We start from the raw sequence: 23,315 nt of genomic DNA on the forward strand, positions 1-23,315 counted from the left end.
CACCTTTTCTCTCCTGTGCCCCTAGATCTTCTGCAGCTATTCATGGAAGGACATATACAATTTAGATCTCTTTGACAGACTCCGTATAGCCCATCTCTTTACCACCAGACCTAAACTGACAGGCTGCAAAGACAGAAAGGCTCCTTCTCCCCTTGGTCACTTCCAAACAATGTCTTTCGTTAAAAAATGGCACTTTCAAAGAAGTTTCATTTTAACTATAGCAGAGCTCTGCAACTCCTGCTCTCCCGTAAACCCCAAATCTTGCAGCAGTTTCACTGGAATTACATTGTCAACATCTAGCATTACCAAGGTAGCTGTGATGGCTAGATGAGCATGTGCTAATGCCTAACAATATTCTTGGTATATCAAACAACCAGGTGTTTATTACCTTTATATGCTGAAAGACATCACTGTGGTTATTACTGCACAAAATATGAAAGTAAGCTTGTCCCTGCCCAAAGAATTTGCAAGCTAAGAGACTGGACCAACTTTCTGTTGAGATCCCTACACAGCAGTAACTGGAGGACAGAATCTACCACCCTAATTATTTATTCAAAGAAGAATTTTCACTGAATTAAAAGGGACATTATATGGATAGGTAGGAGTTTAAAAGTCAGGTATGGGATTTAGTCTCACATGCCACATTGGAGAAACTAAGTCTGGGATGAAGTTATTCCATCACATTAGTATTATCTGGATTCATTCCTTAGGCAAGGCAGATGCTGAAAAGCATCAGTGTGGTGGTAACTAGAGCATATCCTGTAGTCTTAATATTCAAGGCAAAAAAAACCCCAACAGGGTATTTCCTTACCTAATTCTGTGCCTATTGCATAGTTAATTGTAGATCAAACTGGTTTTCATAGCTAGCTTTAAATTCCTAACTGGATATCCAAGTTTAAAATGCTCTGCCTGCAAAGGCACAATCTGGAGAGGGAGAATGACTCATTTAGAAAAGCCTGAGAGTAGTGTGCTGGCTTTAACACAGTAGAAACAACAACATTATTTCACTTACCTGTCCTATATCTATGGCTGGATTCAGACTGGTACCAACATCCATAACAATGTCTGTGCGAATGTTCTAAAAGGCAGAAATAAAGAATAAATAAGCACAGAACATTGAAACTGGTACACCATGGTCTTGTATGAGGAGGATTGATGTATCCAACCAGTACCCACACTCAGCCAGTGTTCAACAATCTACCTCAGCTCTTCATGTCAACTTTTAATCTGAGTACATCCCTAAATCAAAGGAACTCACTGCAGTTTTCCCCAGAGGTCCAATGGACTAAATTTACATTAGTTCTAAGCCGCTAGTGTCAGTGCTCTGTACCAGAGTGTAACCAACTAGGTCAGATTCTGATGGATTCTTTTTTTCCTTTGCCTTTCTTTCTAAAAGTCTTCAGTGCTATTTTTAATTATTAACTCAATTCCAGTATGTTTCTGTTCTTCTGTGCTAACACAGTACTGCTGTCTCTTACTTAAGCAAATCCAATAACTTTTGCAATCATTCATTAAGCCTCCTAATATCCCTGCAGGGTAGATAATTATCATGTTATTATACTTTACAGATTGTTGCACTGTGGAATAGAGGAGTTAAGAAATTTACTGAAGGTCACACCAGACCAATGACAGAGCTAGTAACAGGCTGACACCCAGTATTTGTTCTAACTCCCTGTGAATGTTTTCTTCACCTAAACACAGAGGGCTATTTCACTGCTAAACCACTTACCTTGTGGTCACCTGTCAGGCAATCTATCTCAACCTCGGAGCAAGCAACACCATAACTGAAGTAGCAAAACGGTTTTCCTTCATTTGTTTCGAAGTTGTAGCCAATGTCAGGAATTCTCGATACAAACGAAAACAAAACCACATTTCATTCCAAGAGCAGCCAAAATGAATACAAACACATTGCAACGTATCAAAATCCTTATTCACTTTTGTTTCCTGCCTTCCATCAAGCCCATGCAGAAATGAAAAGTGTAAACAACTATAAACAGAAATCTGCTAAAGCTGCTTTGTATTCCAAAACCTGACTGAAACTATCAAACTATTTTAGCCATCTTTATTTTCCCATGAATCTCAGAGCTTGTGATGACTATTATGAACTCCTTCCTACCAATCCAGTATCAAAACTTTTGTTTTTAGAGTGCAGTTGAACATTTCTTGTAGGTCATTAAATTTCAGAGTATTATTAAGTTGAATCAGAAACAGGATTAAGCTAAGAACTAATTTTAAGTGCACTTCACGGCAAACTTTTAAATACTTTATCTGAAAAACAGTTCATTAAAATATTGATGGTCACTTGGTTAAGAGAAAAACATATTTCAGAGATGCAACAGAAATGAGCTCATATTGTATTTTAGTCCTAAATAAGCTCTTCTCAACACTGTGTTTATTTTTTTGTGTCAGCCCCTGACTCAAAGACGATGGATGTCTCTTCTCCTCCAGCAGTAAAGCTGACCAAGAAAAGTGCCTCATTTCGGAACTGCACAGGAACCAGCAAGAATTTAAAGTGGGAGGACGAAATTGGAAACACTGTTATCTGCCCATGCCGCAACAGACAGGATATCGGTTCAGCCAATTGCCATCAGTAACTTTGTCCTCAAGGACAGCCTCTGCCCTCTTTTTTTGCTGCTTGACAGTTCTAGAGCAACACTAAGTCATGAGGCTGACAGAAAGCAGAGCTCTAGGCAAAGCTCTGATTTCATTTATGCCTCCTCAGACCTAGGTCAGCTAGAGTGAAGTTAGATCTACTTGAGATTTACATGAGATTTGAACTTGGCCCCAGAACTGTGCTCTATCAGGAACCGATTCTCCCCAGCCAGGAAATTGTTAACCACAGCTTAATATTTCTAGGTAGGAAAGGGAATGCGGCCCTAAGTTAGAGAACTGACAGAGGGATAGGGGCTGTAAATCCTCCCGGAATTTCCCTGGATGCAATGCATGCAATCGAGTAAGAACTGCACCTCTGCAGTGTGAATATTCACTCACCTATAAAACCCTGTGGCTGACAGGCTAATACAGTTCTCATAGGCAGTTTTAATCTGGCAAAGTGAACAAAAGTTTGAAAATGTTAATTGTCCAAACGGTCTCTGCAAACACATTTCCAGAAAGGCATGAATAGCAGGTGTCCAGTGACAGGCAGCTGTCACCCTACTCAGCACCTGCAGCACCAAGGGAAACATCGTGATGCAGCTGCTTCCCCAGATAGCCCCATCAGCGGCTTTCAAGTGTAGAACTTGCCCATTGGCAGAGGGATAAGACTTGCTCTTGTTTGTTCATCTCTCAGCTACGGGTTAGACTTTCAACCTCAGAGGCTAAGGTTAAACTGACAGTCATCTTGACTTCAGTGAGGCAAGGGGAAATCCTATCCTGACTTGCAAATCACAAAGTCAAAGTTCCTCCCGTGAAGAGAAGAGCTTGGATCTGAAAATGGCCTGAGAGACTTACAGCACACCAATCTCTTATTATTGAGGGTAGAGAGATATTGCAGCCAAGGAGGTGGATGGCAGCTCAGCAGAGTCATCTTTGTCACAGAATCCCTTCACTGAAAATCAGGTTTCTTCCTGCCCAAGACTGTAGCCCAACTAGAAAGATATATGTAATCACTCAAGACTTTTATTTGGTCAAGTTTGTCATGGGCAGGCCCCAGGATCCAGAGAAATCTCAGTGTTAAAGTCATAACTGGTGTTTGCATATGAACAATGCAATACAATCTCTTGCAATCTTTGGTTACTTCCCTTGCCAGGTCTCTGTTTCACTGTCTTGGGTCAAAGCTTTGCTAGGGAGATGCAGAAGACCTGGAGGATATGGCTGCATGCAGGGTTTGCCAATTAAAACAATCTCCAACAATGCCTACTTGTCTCATGAGAGACACAAACAACTTACCCAGTCTTCCCAGGATCCTTTGGGATTAGACTGTTTGATTGGCTCAAGTCTCTTTAAGATAGCCTGACATGCATTCTAGAAACAAAGAGAGAGAGAAGGAGTATTTTAATATTTGAAAAGTCAGCCTATAGTATTAAGAGCGCTGTAAGAGTTTCAAAGAAGCTTCTGTTTAAATCAATATTACCTTTAGGACTTTGGCATATGATAAAAAGGAACAAAGTTCACTAACAGATGTCTTGCTATATAGGAAGATATGTTGACTGAAAAGGATTTTAAAGCAGATTGGCTGTGCTGATAGCAGAAGGAAACCCCAAATACAGCACAGAACTTTCTAGACCATGACACGAAATATCAGAAGTCCACCGACTTATACAGCAATTTTATCTCTACCAAGTCATAGCAGGACACCTTAGCATATATAGCAAGATGATCCCAGAACACATTAAAAAAAAATTCTTGCCAAAATTCAACCTCCTCAGACATAAAAACTATCTGCTATTTTTACTTTACAGGCTACACTTCTATTTTAAACCTGCGAATGATCATTACTAAATTCCTCTTTTCAATGTAGAAGTCACATACCCTGCAAACCTATGCATTGGTAATTCCACCATGTCAGAGACAGTCATGAGCACACCACTGCTACAGAAGGATATTTGCTCTGAGTGTATCAACACTTACAGGTCTTTGGTTCTGGAGCACAGCCCACAAACCATCTGCTATTAATATGTGCAGCACAACATATTTGTTATAGGTAAGGCCACATGAATTACTAAGAAACTAGCCACTTAAATACGTACTTTGTTCTGTCCATTTTTAATAATCACCAACATTATTTCAGAACTACAAAAAGATTGAAGAAGAGTTTCGAACAACTTCAAAAAATATGGTCATTCATCATCTAACACTGCCAGCAGTTATAGCAGGTAAAGGAGTTATAAGGTATCCTTAGTCTGGAATTGCCTTTTGATGGTTACATTTTCCTTTAGCAATATATAAATACATGTCAACTTTTCGTGATCTGGAGTCCCAGCTTACAGCCCACTAGTTTAAATAGCTCAGTTTCCTTACATGGACTGCCATTCCATTGATGTCTGCGCTCACAGATGCAGCTGTTGGGGAGGTATTTGGGACAGTGTTTGTGCTGGTCTCACTGATGTAGATTTTGGAGGTGGGGATTCCCAGTGACCTGCTAGCAACCTGCAGAGGAAAGGTGAACACTTGGTCAGCAGCCGCTTTTATACATGAACATGATCATTCATGTTTACACTGCTAGAATCCACAAAGCAACCTCTACTCTCTCCCATCCTAAATTTCATTTTTCTTGGAGACTCAGTTGATTTGGTGACTGAGAACTCACTAGAACGTTGTTAAGTTTGCCTGTTACAGACTGAATGCGCGTGAGCACATACATGTGCACTTTTGCCACAATGACAGGCATTCATGCCACTATTGTGGGACTCAATTCTTCTCTCAATAATTATAAGAATCAGAAGATAAAGAGCTCTATTAGACTTCCCTTTCATTTCAGCATTTCAACTGTCAAAGCAGTGTTGCTCCCTTAGGCTTTTTTAACTATACAGAAGTTAACATATGCATATAAGTGGCTACTTTTGTATAAAATATATGTAAACTCTAGTTTTATGGGATGAAACAATATTACCAAAGTATCTAAATTGTAAGCAGTAACCTGCATTGTCTGCATAATAAGAGTTAGGATGATGAAAAATCTAATTCTAATACTCAATTGTAATAATACTCCAGAAACCCAGCACTGCTGCTGAAATAATTAAGAGGAAGTAGTCATGATTTTTTACCCTATGCATGCACATAGAGGACATGTCAAGCTGTCTGAGGCATTTCTATACAGTGAGTGTAATTTTCCTGAAAAGCTGTCTCTTTCAGCTAAGTCCAGACTCATTACCTGGATCATTTTGGTGTGAAGTCCTTGACCCATCTCAGTCCCACCATGTGTAAGTAACACAGAGCCATCTGTATACACGTGGACCAGAGCTCCAGCCTATAAAAGGGAACATTTAATCCAAGAATCATCATAAATATATTAGTGAACTACCTGGCAGATTGCAGTAAAAAACTACAGAAAACATAGCTGCATTTTGGTGTCTTTTGGATAGTATAAACTGATAATTGTTGTGTTGCTCATTTTGGTTTGAAAAATGTGTGCTCTTTCTTAACTCACTTACTACTTCTCTGTGAAGCTCTAGTTTGGTAAAAAGGGAGAGGGGACTGGGGAAGACAGCATAAATCTATCCTCTCTACTGAAGAAATTAATGACACAGACCTGGTTCAGGAAGGGGACAGTGAAACTGATGCCAAATTTGGTAGGAATAATGCACATGCCTCTCTTCTTCCAGCGATTCTGCCTGCAAGGAAAGAACATTATTCGTATACTCATGAAGTTTTCATCACAGCTCAGCAGCTTCCCTCCAACAGTTTCTGTATCAAAGCATAAATTAAATACCTGAATGCAATATAGGCTCAGTTAATCAGTAATTCTTATAAAATATTAGCTTTGTTTACTGGTCACAACAAGACCAAAGTCAAACTGAAAATGCTCCCCCAGACCTTATAGAAGCAATTGTCTAGACTACTAACTAACCAGCTGTATATACAAGCCAACTAAAAATTACCATAAGGCAATTAAAAGCCTACACAAATTGCCTTGAAATCCATTTGAAAAGTCTAGCTAGACTCAACAGACCCATGTCCCCTTACAAAATCATGTCATGCTGGGCCTGATTCCTGCCTTACCAGGTCACTGATAGAGGTTGCTTTCCACAGTGAATCTGAAGGGATTTCAAAAAGATAATTTTTTAGAAGTCGTTCTGAAAATATATGGTCTGACTTCACATTGCTCGAGTTGCTAACTTCAGAAGTTAGTAGACAACAGTATAAAACCCAGTTAAAAGACAGCTCCAGAATACCTACTTGTTGAATTCTTCAATTAGTTTCTTCCTGGCATGATAGCTAGAGCTTGACAAACATTCATCCCAGCATCTTCGTAGAGTAAATCCCTCCAGCTTTTGCTTAAAATGTGTCAGGTCTCCTTCATTATAAAGATTGAGCTTCCGCACCTTCCCAAAGAGACATATAAACAACATGTCAAGTTTAGTGCTTCAGATTAGGTCTTTTTAATGGATGACATCAAAAGCATGTTGGTTCCTAGTTTTACTCCTCTGTTCAATCTACAGAACAACAGAATTAAGACATGTATCTATTTATGGGAACATGGGGACTAAAACATTAAGGCTGGGGATTTTCAAGAGATACTGTGACTAAAGCACAGTTAGTAAGATTAAGGTACCTAGTGCCTTTGGACTTTTTTTTGAGTATTTTTCCTTAAAGCAGGTTACAGAGTTGAGGCTACTGAGATAATTTAATGAAGCAGAAAGTAATCCACGCTATAATGTGGCTGTCATACAGAAAGTTTGAGATCCTGCTGAGGGAATGGCAAAAATGAAGCAAGAGTTTGTATTCTTAATAATTTTCTATGGCTGTGTCCAATCCACAGAGCTTGTTCAAAGGCAGCTCTACCCTGAAATGTGTTGGTGGATCTGTACCTCCTCAGGTGGCAGGCCACACTTCCGAGCAAGGTCACTCATCCAGCACTCAGCAATCATCATTCCCTGGGGCCCTCCAAAGCCACGGAAGGCTGTGTTGGAAGGCAAGTTGGTCTTGCAAACAATTCCCACGCTGCTGACGTTGGGGATGTTGTAGGAGTTATCCAAATGTAACAGGGCTCTGTCCATAACCTGGTGAAAAGAAGGAATGACAGTGGGTACCTTTTACCTGAATCACATGTCAGACTTCCCACTAGCTGCCAAAGCTGGAAAACTCTGAAGGTAATTTACAACAACCAGCACTTTCTCTTGCACCCTGCAGGTCTGCCGTCAACACAGCTGGATGAGCACTGAGGTGCAGCCAGTACTCCCTCCCAGTTGCAATGGAGTGTCAAGTGTCATCCACCTGAAGGACAGGACAACAAGCACACTTCTCTCTTCACACTTATGACACTGGGACAGATTGAGCTTCAAAGTCTTCTGTTGGCCCTGGGCTCATGCTGAGCCAAACTGCTACTAAATGCCATTACCCACCTGGAAGAACCAGAATCTTCTTTTAATTATACTGAGTAATCTGCTACTGAAAAGAAGTCTTCCTGATATCAAATGACTCAGCAGCTGGGATATGGCAACTATAAATAAAGATATTCAATAGCTACATCTGAACTGCAAGATTTGAGATCTTTGTCCACTAACTGTCCAAACTGGGAACACGCTAGAGCTTCTTTCTGGTTTGTGTTCCCAGATTTCACTTCCAGCAACAGCACAGAGAGGAGGTTATGCACATCCGAACCTTACTTCAACATGGAGCACTTTCCAGTCTGCTGGTTCAGACACAGTCAAAAAGACAATTCACACAGATGTACTCTCAGCCAGGCCCTTAGTTTATGCAAAGACACTTGCCTGCCATTCTGCTCTGCACAGCACCAACCACATTGCTAGCATTGAATGCAGCTCTGGTAGAGAGCTCCTGCAGTTCTTCCTTACAGAAATTGATTCAATTTTGCAGAAAACTATCAGAGACTCAGTAGACTAGAGAAAGGGAGCTAGAATAAACATGGCTGACACTAGGCTAGTGGGTTGGTCACTCACATGACAGAAAAGGAGAGTTTTTTTACTGATCAGCACAGAGATTCCTGGAGACAAACTCAGAACTCAGGCCCGTTCTTGTCCTTAGTGCCTGTGAACAAAATGTTAGTTGTAACCAGTCCTTAACAAGCTTGTTGGTCTAGGCAGCCTGCCCTGATCAGCCTATTGACTTGGCTGTTTCTTATTCCAATTAACTAGCTTTCCCCAAAGCTGGGGAACTATCAGTCATCTTGCATTGTGCAACAAGTTTCCCATCACAGTCCCCTGTAATGCAAAGCAAACGTTCTTGACCCTTTTGCCTAACCCAAGTTATTACAGCATCAGTAAGAATTATGTGGCACATGCCAAGGCAGGTCAGTTGGCTCAGAGAGCAGTTGTAGAAGCTCCAAAACCCTATTAAGGTCTGTTTTCAGTCCTGTCAGAGAGCAGGATGTGCAAACAGTGCTGTAGACAACAACTCTCTGAAGTCAGAGCAAAAGATTGCACAGGGAAACGCCTTCCACCTAGTTAGCCATCAGAAAATTTTACTTACACCGTAAGAAAGGTCTACAGAGTTGCCCCCATTGCTGTAGTATGAGACCTCCAGACTCTTGACTCTCCCGTTCTTCATGAAACCAACCTGTCAAGAGAGTCTCCTCAGTAATCAGTTTTCTACGAAATGTTCCGTTTCAAGCTTCCCTCCAAAAACTGAATGGACCTTATACAAGCAAAAGGCTGACTGTCCTGCTGCAGCACAGGACAAGCACAAGCTGTAACGGAGGAAGATTCCCAGTAAAGGGCCTATGTATGCACCTTAATCTTGCTCCAGAGAACTCTTCTAAAATAAGTGCTTGCCACTTGTAACAGCCACACCTTCCTTAACAGGGTTTTGCTTTGAAAAGCAGAAGCAGTTGGATGGGGATTGAAGAGGAAATGTAATTAACAAAAGAAACAGTAGGGAAGCACCTAAGAGCAATGTGATTGTCAACAGGGGCAAAGTCTTGGTTGCAAGGAAGAGCTAAGTATTTATCCTGAGGTCACAAGAAGGGAAACATCTGAGCCAAAAGAACTTCTGTAGGACTTTAACAGAAACAATTCTATAACCCAGCTGACCTGATCCATTTGCAGCTGGGGAGATCAGCAGTGAAACAACCAGAGCAGCAAGCTTTTCACTCCATCTTACTACATTGATGTTTCAGATGACAACACTGAGACAACAGGTATTCATTTCAGATGTATGCATACCTTGTACCGCCCCAGGAAGGGATGTCTTCCACCACTTATCAGCATGTCCTCATCTCGATCCAGCATACACCTGACTGGGCGGCCAGTTCTGTTGAAGGATACATTTATCAAGCAAAGCCTGAAATGCATAATACAGCTCCTACAGAGCAAGACTCTGCTCTTTTTGGTGAGCGTGGTCATTTCAGGGGGGAGTTAGAGGAAAATTGCTTGGTTTATGGATCTCTTTCTTTAGAAAATGGAAAGACTGAGTAAAAAAAACTGAAGATCTTAGAGGCTGGGAACTGTTTGTGAAAACTCTTATAGAGACTTTTATGTTATAAAGGATTGTTTCGTACAGAGACAGATTCTAATAATTTAGCAATCACTGTTTTGCAGATTATTTCTCAAGGCACTCTCTTGGCTTTGCAAGAGAATGCCATATGAATTACATAATGATAAGTAAAGTGCTAACTAGCCTTCAGCTTGACCTTGTTTTTTATTTGCTTATTTATCACCCAAGGAGGGAAACAAGGAGAGGAGGAGGAGTTGCTATTCATTTTCTAACAATTCTGCCTTCCCAGTGCCTCTCTTCAGGTTGTAAAAATATCTAAGGAATGCCATAGGTGTTATTTCATAACCTCTGGGATATAAAACAGTGGTTTGGCTGGCAGAGGAAAAGGAAAGAAAAAATGCATGTGTACTACTGATTAATTAAAGAAAGCAGGGGGATTGCTCAGAACAGGAAAAATAAAACTTATCTAAGCACAGTAGTTTCATTTTGGCTGTTCTCTTCCAGAGGTATTTTATCAAATTGCTGCTGTGTTGCAAGATCCATCTAGCAGTGCCATCAAGGTGTGTCCTCACCTACTCCAAGGGCAGTATTGGGACGGGCAGTGCTACACACGGTGCATACATGTAACCTCAGAGGCCATGTTCAGTCACATCATCAGAAATTCGCACAGTTAAAGGTGAGTCCGTATCAAGACTGCAGAAACCAGAAGCACATTTCCAATCTGTACTTCACAAATAGTAACAATCTAGGTTCATTCCCTGAGCTTTTAGGGGTTTGAAAAGTGTGGGCTTCTCTTCAGTGGCCTGCCACCCTTCCTAGGGAGAAGTTCAAAGAGAAAGTGTGCAGAAGAGCAAAGTAATAGTGGTGCAAGTCCTGTGCAGTAAAGTTTTGAGCAAGAAAGAGACTCTCACACCTCTATTATACAAAGCAGCAAGCACAGCTAGCACTGGATTTTGAAAGGGTTTGGGGTGAAGTGAAAGGCAGAGGCAGAGAATTTGACATAGAAGAATTTTTCCAAGAGCACCAAAGGAACAACAGAGTAAGGAGTTCCTATTAAAAGCTGACATTCCTGCATAAGCCTAGACCCTCTGAGCAGGTTCAATTCCTCCTGCCAGCTAAGAGCTCATCAGACACTTCCTTTGGGAAATCCTTGGTTTACTATAAGCTGTACAGTAACAAGATATGAAGAGTCTTGAAAGCGCTCCAGTGCAAATGGTGCTCCAGAAAGAGGCAGGTTGGGCCAGTCTGAAAGGAAAAAGCCCTGTTCCCCACACCCAAACTTACTTGAAGGCTGCAACAGCCACCGCAGTTGTCAAAATAGTATTCCTGGTCTCCTTTCCTCCAAATCCCCCTCCCATTCTTTTCACTCGAACCACAACACGATTTGAAGGCACTCCCAATGCATTAGCAGCAAACTCCTAAAGAAAAACAGAACAGCAGAACATGTATGGAACTGAGCTGGTGTTAAGAACTAGATACCAACATATTGCCTTTCTGCAACCGTTGCAACGGTGCAATTACTCTTACATTAAAGTAGACATGCCTACTGACCAGCTGACACCCTCTTCAGAAAGGCTTAAGCATGTAATCCCTGGTGACAAAAATGTGCTGCCAACAGAAACATCTCTGTCACCTGGAAGTGGATTCAGAACACCAGTAGGATGGACACGGACTTTAGACCTCATATTCAACTCTAAGCCTATGTGTTGGGGTTTTCTTATTCAAGACAAGATAGGACCAACCATAAAAAAAAACCTGTTCATCTACTCTGAAACTGAGAAACAAATGCCTTTTAGGTATCAGGTGAATGAGATAGTACCTGTGTCTTCATCGGGTTTTGGGTCGAGACAAAGAGTTCCATCTCACCATCTTCCCCCTTTGGCACAGCCAGAGTAGCATGAGTTTCCAGATAGAAATGCTCCTGCCCACCAAGGTACATCTCTCCTAGAAAATTGAAAGAAATGCCCCAAAGATAGGATACCCATGGAGTTATAAGGTGTTTCCCATCATGTGCTCCCTGCAAGCCACTGTTAAATGACAGCCCTTTGTACTGCCCAGCACTGGATATCCCTAGCTCTAAAACTGACGCTTCTGGTTCAATGTTTAAAAAACCAAGCAAACAAACAAACACAAACAAAACAAAACAAAAAAGCCCAAACCAAAACAGAAAAACAGGCATGCCTTTCTCCCTTCCCCCACTCCACATTCTATAAATCTTCAGCCCAAAACACAAGTGGCTGGCAGTTCAAAAATGAGATGCACACCATTCCATTGACCCAGTATCCCTTATGATGCAGTGTTCGGTGCCTTTCAGACTGCCCTGATAACACCACTGAGATGAAGGATAAAAATAAATCAAATATAGTTTAGCTGAGTAGATCAAATACAAGGTTACAGGCTTTGAAACCGGGGCACAAAAATAGAAACCCAAAATGCCTTAAGAAGACCTAACTGGGAATCAACTCTCTATCACTGCATGTGGCTCTTTCTCAGGACATATTACTTGGCAGTGCTGAGGGTACAATTTCCAGTCATGCTATATGCTATTAAATGTCAGAATCAACCTCCTTTCTCATTCATGACCCTGGTATATTCAGCTATCATTAAAATTAATCTTCAAAGCAGTTCTCAAAATCCTGTTCCTCTCTCCCTTTTACTGAAATTCAGCAACATCAAAATACTGCCTTCATTAGGTACATCAGTGAGAAATGTACATTTGCATGAGACAACGCCTACTCTGGTATGTAGCAGGAGCCTTCCTCTTGTCTCCTTGAGGGGGTTGGCCTGGGGTTCACACAGTATTGAAGCCTTTAAAATAGCCTGTTCTTCTAGCTCAGAACAATTTCTGCCTTGCCTGGCACAGCATTTTCATTTTGTATAGTATAATACTCTACAAAAAAGAGTTAACAACAACTTATGACACCTTTGAAGTGACAGCACCAACTGCTGACTGCAGAGGAAAGTCTCTGCAATGCATATCAAAATACAACAAATGACAGATATGGAAATGGGTGTTTCAGTTAAATAACCCATGGAGAGGGATTCTCTGTGATCTTTGAGAATGATCCCTTCATGCCAAGCTTTATATCTGTAACTGATTTACCTTCTCTCTCAGATTTGTAAGGGGGATACAACACCCTCTTATCAATAAATACATAGTTCTCCAAAGGTCTGATGTCTGAGATTCTTCCTCTCAGGAGCTATTGACTGGTGATACATACACCAAGCAATGACATGGATCTGACAGACTATTCCAGTTCACAGCTCTGGCACTCTCCCCACCTAACTCACAGAGGTTTTAAACAGTTGTTGATAGTTGTTTACCCATGTCTCTACAACCTGCTTGGCAGACTCCAACTGAATGAAATCAAGAAGAACAAAAAAACCCCAACCATCCTCAAAGACAGACCAACAATCAATGCTGAGAAAGTGTTACAGGGCAGTGTCAAGTTTTTTGTAATACCTACAACCAACCACCAGGGTTGGCAGATGAGGTTTCCAGAAGCATGTATGCCCCATTTTCGTAAGATACAGTTGCATACCAGGTTAAAGGAAATTGACTGTCTATAAGATTTGGACCAGACTATGTCTGGACAGGGAAAAGCTCTTATATGGATACATTTTAGGGGAAAAAAAAATCACTTTGTAGAATATTTGCTCAAGAAAAGTGTGTCCTTACATTGGAAGAGAGTGTTTACAAGGGCACAGCTGGGAACATCCAAGTCCATTTGAAACTGAAATTAAATCTCTCACAAGCTATTTGTATATAAACAGTTAGCCGAAACTTAACATGAAATTAATTCAGCCCAGCAAGCCTTACTTTAATGACTTCAGTATCATATTCTTGAAAAGGAGACCAATAGCTTGACTTCATTTGTCACAAACAATTTTTAAAGAAAAATCTAATTTTAAAGAAAAATCTACTTTTAAAGAAGTCTTCTATTTCTAAAGAAGTATTAATGCTTATTCTCACCTTCCAAAATGTGATCAGATTCTTCAAATCCTTTCTTCACATCTCCCTTTTTAATCCTCTTTATAGACTTAAGAAAGGATTGTTTCTCAATAGCTTCCTAGGAAACATAATGACACAATTAAATTTTTATGGAAGTGGAGCAGAAACAAAGCTTTCTCTGACTGAAGAAGAAATATCCAAGATGAAAAACACAAGAACTTATCAGAGACTAACTATGTTAATAGGCAAATGACTTGACTTAAAGCACCACAAAATAAGCTTTGGCAACACAGCAATTTCATGATAAACACCATAACTGAACAATCTTAAATTGTTCCTTGTGACCCATTTTGCCTTATGGATCCCAAACCTCAGGGTTTGTAGCCACAAGAGCAATGACTTAAAGCTTATGTTAACCATAGTCTGTGGCCCAAAAAGGGGAAAAATGAAAAGAAAGAAAGAAACAAAGACAGAAAGATGGAAAGACAAGCAGAAAGACAGACGGAAAGACGGAAAGACAGGCAGAAAGACAGACAGACAGACGGAAAGACAGGCAGAAAGACAGACGGAAAGACAGAAAGACGGAAAGACCTAAACCTCTCAGACATGATGAGAACTTCTTCAGAAATAGTTCATTTTTTACCTAATATATAATAATCTTTCTTGATGAAGTTTTACAACTACATTTTACTTCTGCCAAAACTGAAACTGTCCATAATGACAAAAACCAGAGTGGTCAAACTACAACAAAATCAGCACATTTTTGGCCTCACTCTCATCTTCCCTCGTTGAATAAACAAGTAGAAGCCTCAGAAAGGAGAAGTTCTCACATGCTGTTTGTGAACTCATAGGTCAGATCAAAACCTCTGTCCACAGATGACAGTACCAACGCATATACTAGTCAATGCATAGACATTTTGTTTTTGCATTAATACAATTCACATTTCAAAACACATAGTATGAAATATTGACCATTAAAAAAAATAATTAGAATCTTAAGGTTCTAATTTTCCCCTATAAGAATGGCTTCATACGTTTTTTCTCATTTCTAGATGTGAACACCCTATTAGATATTATCACTTGATTTTGCTGTCACATAAGGAAAGCTTGTTAACAAGCCTTTTAGTTAAAAAAAAAAAAAGGCATGAAATCCTCACAAACTGTTGACATTAGTTCCTTCAGCTTTGAGAAAAGCCGCTTACGGGCTGTGCTTATACAGTCTGTGGAAATGTTCATAGCGCAGAGTGAACACCCGACAATTAATTTCATCAGCTAAAGAAATTAGACAAGTGGTCTGCAGAAATCTCAGAAAAGCAGCACAGTGACATAGCTAGAATAGACACTTTCACACTCTCTTATTGAGTGTTATAAATCAGAGAATGAAGAATGATTTAACATAAATCCAGCCAGCAGGATTATACCAGAGAATACCAAAAGCAAGCACCAGTGGGTAAGAATGTAACTGACAGTAACCTTGGTAATTTAAACAAATTTGTGCTGGGGACTATATATCAGAGTTTGGTTTATTTGTTTTAGCTTTCAACAACACAGACCAAGTAAGCATACTCCACATCAGTACCCCATCAAGGGCGTGTCCTATTTATATTTAAATATACAAATTATTCCTTCTATCCATATCCTGCTGCACCCACGAAGACTAACAAAACAAGCAAGCTATATAACCACGTGTGTGAGAACAGAAGTTAGCTAGACATCACGGTGTCCCAAGCCAACTGCAGATCTGAGCCATCTTACCTGAATTGTGACAATAGGTTTGAGCTCTTCATACTTAATCTTCACAGTTTTAGCCGCTCTTCTGGAATGTTCTTGCGTGTCTGCAAGAACTGCGCCGATGATATGACCAACACAAGTGACCTACAGGCAAGATTAGGACCCACCATCATTTGTTGTGTATATATGCAGTAACTGAAAGGCTCATGTTATTTTCTCTTCACCTATTCCTTTTGTGCATTTCTGTTTGGATCGGTATATTTCAAACTGGTCAAGGGAAACCTATCACAGACAACAGACAGTAACTGAGTGAGCAAGTCTGTTCCAGCAGCCTGCAGCTTAGAGGAGAATAGTACAGGTACACAGAGGAAAGGGGCAAGGGGGCTCTGGCCTTACTGAATTTGGCACCAAAATTTCTATTGGCTCCAGTGCAGTCAGGATTTATCTCTGTATATGGTAGAGGACTTCAATCGACAATATGAGAAATCTTATCTCCTGAGCAGTATGATTGAAAAGGGCTATTTTTAAGCACATACCACGTCCTCAGCAAAGACGGTCTCATCATTAGCGATGCCAGTGACGTTACTGCCAGGAATATCCTTGGCAGAGACAAAACACACAAACCCAGGAATGCTCTGGGCTTCAGATGAATCTATAGAGCTAAAGAAAGAAAGGAGAAGAGGCAGCATTATTATTTTTCATTTTTCTTTCTGTAAGCGCTTCTTATATACCAATACATTTTCAGACCCGATTCCCTGAAGTCTGGCTATGCAGAAAAGGAGGGGTTCATCACATGAATGTCATGTGAGACCAAGGCAGAAAGGGCAATATATTAGACTAAAATAATTTTGAGACCTGTATTACACTGTGAATCTTGACTGTAGTCTGATCATCAGTCTGCTTCTTTGGACTATAACGTATAACATATCTTTTCCCTAATACATATCTGAGCTTGATCCAATTGCCACAAGTACCAAAGAACCTTCAACACCCTTTACCAGAGACAGATTGGTGTTAGTGATTGTGTGACTCCACTGTCATCTTAGCTGCTGTGATTCTGTGAAGGCAAGATTCCTCTTTGTCTACTGATAAACATGAAATTTTACTGCAGACTTATCATCTACTGTGGGTTCACCTCTAGAGAAAACTGTGGCTGTGAGTCAGGGAGAAGTTGTCGAGTATCAAACACAAGGAAGTTGTAGGGTATTTAAAAGGAAGCAAAAAAAATAACTCTCCAAGAAATAAAAAGCTTCATGAAAGGCTTTCTTTGGTAATCAGCAAAAGAGTTATCTAGTCTAAATGCTTGTTTGTGTGGATAATACACAGATTTAAAACTAAGTGACAAGCAGGACAGAAAGTAACTAGAAAAGTCCAATATAATTGAATTTTTGTATGGAGCACTTCATAAAAAATGTATTACAAAAGACTTTCAACTTCCTTTAGCAATATTTTGTACATTGGCTTTACAAGGGAACTGTTGTGAATAGAATAGCTGTGGCTTTGTGTCTGCAAACTGAATGATTTATTGTCTTCTGTAAATTGCTGCAATTTTTTCAGCATGCTTGTTTAGATTCCTGAAACTCCAATACAAACTGTGCCTGAAAGTAGCTGTTTACATGTCCCAGTGAGCTACAGACTTTTAAGTGTATGAATGAACTTTCCCACATGAAATCTTAGACAGTAAGAACTGAAGACAAAGCTATTTTTCTTTGGAAAGTTCACTTTCCCGCACTTCTGCAGTAATGCCTCAGAAAGGATCCCCTGACAGTTTCTCCTAGTTAGAAATACAGAAGCAGAAGATTTCTAATTTACACTCTGGAGATATTCAAAACCTGCCTGCATGTGTTCCTGAATGATCTTCTCTAGTTGATCCTGCTCTAGTAAGGGGGTTGGACTGGATGATCTTTAGAGGTCCCTTCCAACCCTTACCATTCTGTGATGCTGTGACTTGGCTGAAGTGGAAGTTTTCAGAGCCAGTATTTTGACCGACAAAATCATAGGCTGGGATACCTCTGTCACCTAATGAAATACTGTACCACTTCCTCCACAGAATACAGGCTCACAGCTTTGAATGTAAGTCCACAACACAAATACAAGAGAATGTGTACAGCAACCTCCAGAAAATACCGCATATTGTGGTCGCAGGCATAGATCTGATGTTATTGCCCCATCTGCACAATGCTTACGAGTTTGCAGCACTCGTCAATGACACGTTGCAACAACTAAGATTTAACTGCGATGACAGAGCAATTTCTTTCATAACCTGGGAGTCAACTACTATATCTGTGCATCCATGACCACCACACTGCCCATCCTGTGTTAGGTTACAGTAGGAAACCTCTGGGCAGGAAGCCTAAATAGGCAGGAAGTATTGCCTAAGGAACAAGCAGCACATCGCAAGGGCATTGAGGGTGACATGAGGCAATGTAACGCAGAGCACCCCACATTAAAGCAGCTGAGGGCAGATGACAGCCTGCAGAGCCACCACAATGTAAGCACAATTAGAAATTGTGTGGAGCAGTCAGTCCTGCAACATAACAGCATTAAAACTCATATGAGAATGTAGACAGCATTACCTGCTAGGACAGGTGTTTTAGAGTTGGTTAGTCACGATAATTAGGAATTATGCATCAGTCGTGCCCTGCATGGACAAGTTGTTTTCAGAAACAGCCACACTCTCAAATACTGACCTGTCCACCTTGCTACAGCCAAGCACAAACAGCTCTGCATCTAATAGCTGAAGCTAACTAACATAGGACTGTTATGCAGAGGGTTTGATCATAGCCAGTGCAAGACAAAAACCAGAAGACACTATACACACAGCTGACTACACACCTGCAGAAGTGCTGTGGTAGAACTTCATGTTACAACCTAATTTTTTAGGCAGATAAGAAAGGTCATGTTCAAGCTGCATGCTCTGGTCAGCGATTAAAAGGACATCTCCTCAGATATTGCAGTTCTCTCCTCCTATGCTGCTCCTTTTTAATCCTGCGTGCTTAAGTAAAAGAGACGGGACATGCAAGAAGGCTGCCTAGAGCTGACTTTGTGCTCCAGCAAAGCTCTGAGTTTGGTGTTAATTCTCTCAGACTCCCACTGAAGCAGACTTGGAAGGCAGCTGTAACGTACACAGCTCACCTCCATGTAACAATGTGCAATGAAATGGAGCTCCCACTAACGCAAAAACCTTTCCCTCACTCACAACTTGAGAGGCCAATGTTTTCAAAGACACCAGGCAGTGGATGTTTCCAGCATCTGAAACTCAGAATGAACACTTACAGAATCTTAGCATGGGCTTTGGTGCTGGTCACCAGTGTTAGATACAGCTCATTCTCATAGTGGGGGATGTCATCACAGTAAACAGCTTCTCCACATGCTTGTTTGGCTGCTGAAACGTGCATCAAAGGCCGGCCCACCATATCTTCAACTGCCTGCCCCCTGGGCACTTCCTGGAGTAAAACACAGGACTGACCACCACTGCTCATATTGCAGGGGACAGAAGCATTGATGGGAGAGCAAAAGGCAACATGAGACATTCCAGTGAGATGGGGAATGGGACACGGGGCTCAGTCCTGTGAGAAAGGAAGGTAAACAAGGTGGAGTGGCTACACAGAGGGGGCTGTAGAGAATGAAGTGAAAGCGATTCAGTTTTTGAAACTGCTATGGAAGAGTTTGATGTGGCAGCTTGCATAAAAGGTTGTGAAGCTAGCTTCTACTCTCAAAGCTGAAGAGAACAGGTCACTAACAGAGAAATAAGGAAGAAGCTACATCCTGAATCTGAAGCCTTAGAGATGCAAAGAAAGGCAAGCTGTAACTGGGAAAAGCAGAAAGGCAATTTCAATTTGGATACAAAGATGGCTGCAGGACAAAAGTGCTACCCACAGCCATTTTTATGAAGCTGTACATGTCAGGGATAGTCTTGGGCAATGACAGGAAAGAACACTGTATCCTAAGAGCAAGGAAGGGACTGAGACCCAAATACAAGCCTCAGAAATGGCATTATGTAAGTTCATGTATTGCTCATACTCAGGAAGCAACAAGATAAGAAGCACAGTTTAAGCTGCAGAAAAGCCTGGGTCTACATCATGCAGGTACTGGTACTTACTTGGAAAAGCTGGGCATTTGCAGTGGGATCTTTGTGAAACAGCTCTGTAGCACTAACGTAGTTCAAGGGGACAGGCTCACACAGATTGTTCTGCCAGAGACATATTAAAGAACATTAAATCTTCTCTGTCAGTCCCTTTCTTGCATTTCCCAGTAGCCCAGGATATTCTCCACTCTCCATTCTCCATTGAAGAGAATTAATATTTTACTGGATGAAAGGCAAAAAAGGTTCAGGCTCTGTGCAAAGAATAGCCACAGACTCACAAGAGCAGTTGTAATACAACAAAGGCTAGGAGTCCAGGAATCCTCCTGTGAACCCACAGATCAGCACCCTTCCACAGCAAGGCGAGGATGTCACAAGGAAGCAAGCGGGAAGATAAACTAGTCACTGTCATGCAGGTAAGGTGTAGAGTAGCTCTGGCAGCTATTGCAACATGGAGTTTGTTACCAGGTATCTGAACCCTCCCCATGCCTTCCCCATGAAGACAGCACACACAGGTCCTCCTTCCCCAAATCTGCCTTCCCTGGCAGCACTCACAGTGCCATTGTGGTTCTTGCTCAGTTTCTGAAGGACCGTCAGGTAGAACTTGAAGAAGAAGCTGAGCGTGAGCGTGCGTCGGAAATCCACCATCCCACCAGGTGCCGAAGGAGACAGATCCATCTCACCCGCCAGTAAGTGGCAGGCATCCTGCAGCATCTTCTCATTCCAGTCTCTGCAAGGAAACAAAGGTGACACAGAGCCCTTTCTCAGCCCTAAATATCACTGGGGCAGACTCGCTCTTCTGACATGAGAGCCTCACAAGCTCCCCAGCAACAGCCACCTGTTCTGTCTCTGCTTATAGTGTATGTGACAGCTTAGCTTTAATCTTGGGCTCATGTAATCTTTTCTAAAGATGTGACAAAGCTATTAAATTATAAGAGTGCAGATTTCTGAGTCCAGATTGAAAGAAAATCAGTTTTGTAGGTCATGCCCACATCTAGCTTTTGTCCACTTCAACAGATGAGTGAATTTAGCAAGGAAATGGCTCTCTGAATGAGACTGTCATAGATCTTTAATGGTAAGGAGTAGTGGAGGAAGCAAGGCATCACACAAAATGCAGACTGCTGCAGAAGTATAGCTATACTTCTTCCCCTTCTCCTTCTGTGTAATATCAGAGAGGATTTAGGGTATTTAAACTGCTCCTTTAAAAAACACCACCATTCCATTAGACAGCCTTTCTATTACAGAAAAATTCCTACCTGCCAGTGAGCTCCTGGCAAGTTTTTAGTGCCAGGATGGTTGTTGGAGCCATTCCGCCATAGCTTAGTTTTATCTGCTCCACTCGGTTAGTGCTATCTTGGAATAGGACTCTCATCCCACAAGTCACAATAGCAATGTCATCCTCCCGACGGGAAGCCTGCTTGAAAGCTGAGAAGTATTCACCCTAGAAGACAAGAAAATATTTCTTTATTGTCTACCTTGGCATGCTTTGGAGTATAAATATGGACAAGCAGCTAACCTATCTCTACATGGATGAGCTATTCCAAGGAACTGTATCTGGTTGATTCATCTTGCAGGGCCAAGCAGGACATGTTTGTTCAGGCAGCGCTGTATATCTTCACATGATTCAACAGTTAATTCTAATGTATTAGATCAGTGGTTATTAGCCAACCTCGGACTGTGTGGGAAATGAGCTTTGACAGAGATCTGCTCATACCTGTCACATTTTTTCCGTATCTTGAGAGGAAGATCCAGGACAGATTTTTTGTACATAAACAAGTTTACAGCTCCTCAGAAACTTTTTCTTTCTCCCAGGCTGCTAAGCTGGAAGCCTAATCAGCAAAAATCATATCCCAAACCCCTTCCCTTCTGAAGTCTTTGAACTCTGCAAGAACTGAAATCAATAATCACAAATGTCTCACTGTTCCAGAACAGACAGGACTAATAATATAAAACTATTTCAATCTGTTACTGCAAATACAATTCTCAGTATCTCTCCTGAATCCTCTGCTAGTTTCCACATAGTGAGGAAATTCTTTTAAATGCACCAGCAACTACAAGTCACAAAACTGAGCAGCTTTTCTATGAAGAGTGGCAGCAAATATGAGATTAAAGCTCCACCAGTATACATCGAGTGATGGTGTCATCCTAGAGTCACAGTACAGTCATTTTTTCCCCTTGCCTGTCCTGCAGATTATGACAAATTGCTGCTCAGGCATCCTGCAGACTAAAAGAGGAATCAGATCCAATATCTTTGCACAGCCCTTCTGGAGAGTTTCCTGCTAAGTTTCATCTCCAATACCTTAACCAAGTGACTGCACAGCGCAGCAGTCTGTTCCATTAATTATTTCTAATCAGCAGTGGACAGCAATTCTTTCATTATTGTAAAGAACAATACCTCTACTGTTGGCAATGAGAACAGTTTCACAAAAGGCTCCTTTTGCACATTAAGTACTTGTTACTAGAGATATAAATAAAGGGTATGTTTCATTTCCTGAATTCAAGTAATTAGTGGGCAGCCAGCAGATAATAGCAGAGGAGTATCAATGGCATCCTCCCAGTGAGGGCATTCTGCCACTCTGCTTGTCAAACCAATTAGCTTTCCAAGAGAAGAAAAGCATCCTCTTCTCTTACTGCACACTTCAAAGAAGATTTCCAATACCATGTTTGCAACAAGACAGCAATATTTGCTTTCACTCCTCACAAGACACCTTAGCTTTCTTGGCACAGAGTCCTGTGGGAGAAAAGGCACTCACTATTTTTCCTCACCAGGAGTGTAGGTAAGGTAACCATCACATCAGCTGCCTGTGTCTGCCCTACATCTTGGTAGAACAACAGAGCACGTCCCCTCTAAGCTGTTACAGTGAAAGTTTCTAGATGTTAGTTATTCTCACAGGAAAACCAGGCAACTCTTTCTCTTAAGGGATGCATATTGGGGACCTAGACTAGTCTCCCTTCTACCCTTCCGGACAAGATTGAAAACCAAGTAGATGCACAATAGGAAATCCACAGGCTCTAAAAGATTAATGAACAATATTCACAACTGCAAAAGCATTGTTTCCATGTAATTTCTTTCGGACCTCCACTGTGGAATATAGAGATCGATAATGAATGAATGTTGGAGGATACTAATTTAAAGGAAGATACTAATTTAAAGACTTCATAACCCCAGTTTCTTCAGCAGAGCAAAAATTGTGGTACTATGAGCCTATGATGGCAATAGCGAACAAACAGTAGGTTAAGATTATTTTCCAAAAATAGAAATATATTGGCATTGTCTTGTCAGGCTTTTTCTATTTGAAAACCAGTAAATGTCTATGTGATACAGAACACTATCATCAAGAAAATTAAATAACAATCGCAGATACGATAGATAAAGATGTATGCAAGGGAAAGGGCATGAAAAACTGATGGTCACTAAGTGAATAATAATGTAAGTGGTGCACAAAACCCGTGAAAATTATCTGAAACACAAGGAATGTTTTTATAGTCCAGAAG

General features: G+C 41.0%; 1 protein-coding gene across 1 annotated transcript in view; it reads right to left on the reverse strand.

Annotated features, from left to right (window-relative positions):
• Nucleotides 1-23,315, reverse strand: part of XDH (xanthine dehydrogenase) — a 50,611-nt gene that overhangs the window by 3,644 nt on the left and 23,652 nt on the right. The window contains exons 14-33 of the mRNA XM_010187675.1: nt 21,077-21,261; nt 20,376-20,550; nt 19,839-19,928; nt 19,013-19,182; nt 16,273-16,396; nt 15,761-15,880; nt 14,027-14,123; nt 11,873-11,997; nt 11,338-11,471; nt 9,783-9,870; nt 9,091-9,177; nt 7,470-7,661; nt 6,838-6,983; nt 6,191-6,272; nt 5,813-5,908; nt 4,960-5,088; nt 3,889-3,963; nt 2,992-3,044; nt 1,730-1,844; nt 1,013-1,078 (exon numbers count right to left, since the gene is read on the reverse strand). Of these exons, the coding sequence (XP_010185977.1) occupies nt 1,013-1,078; nt 1,730-1,844; nt 2,992-3,044; nt 3,889-3,963; nt 4,960-5,088; nt 5,813-5,908; nt 6,191-6,272; nt 6,838-6,983; nt 7,470-7,661; nt 9,091-9,177; nt 9,783-9,870; nt 11,338-11,471; nt 11,873-11,997; nt 14,027-14,123; nt 15,761-15,880; nt 16,273-16,396; nt 19,013-19,182; nt 19,839-19,928; nt 20,376-20,550; nt 21,077-21,261 (2,349 nt within the window). The remainder of the gene's footprint in view (nt 1-1,012; nt 1,079-1,729; nt 1,845-2,991; nt 3,045-3,888; nt 3,964-4,959; nt 5,089-5,812; nt 5,909-6,190; nt 6,273-6,837; nt 6,984-7,469; nt 7,662-9,090; nt 9,178-9,782; nt 9,871-11,337; nt 11,472-11,872; nt 11,998-14,026; nt 14,124-15,760; nt 15,881-16,272; nt 16,397-19,012; nt 19,183-19,838; nt 19,929-20,375; nt 20,551-21,076; nt 21,262-23,315) is intronic.

This window comes from Mesitornis unicolor, unplaced genomic scaffold, assembly GCF_000695765.1.
Source record: "Mesitornis unicolor isolate BGI_N332 unplaced genomic scaffold, ASM69576v1 scaffold2517, whole genome shotgun sequence".
Lineage (NCBI taxonomy): Eukaryota > Metazoa > Chordata > Aves > Mesitornithiformes > Mesitornithidae > Mesitornis > Mesitornis unicolor.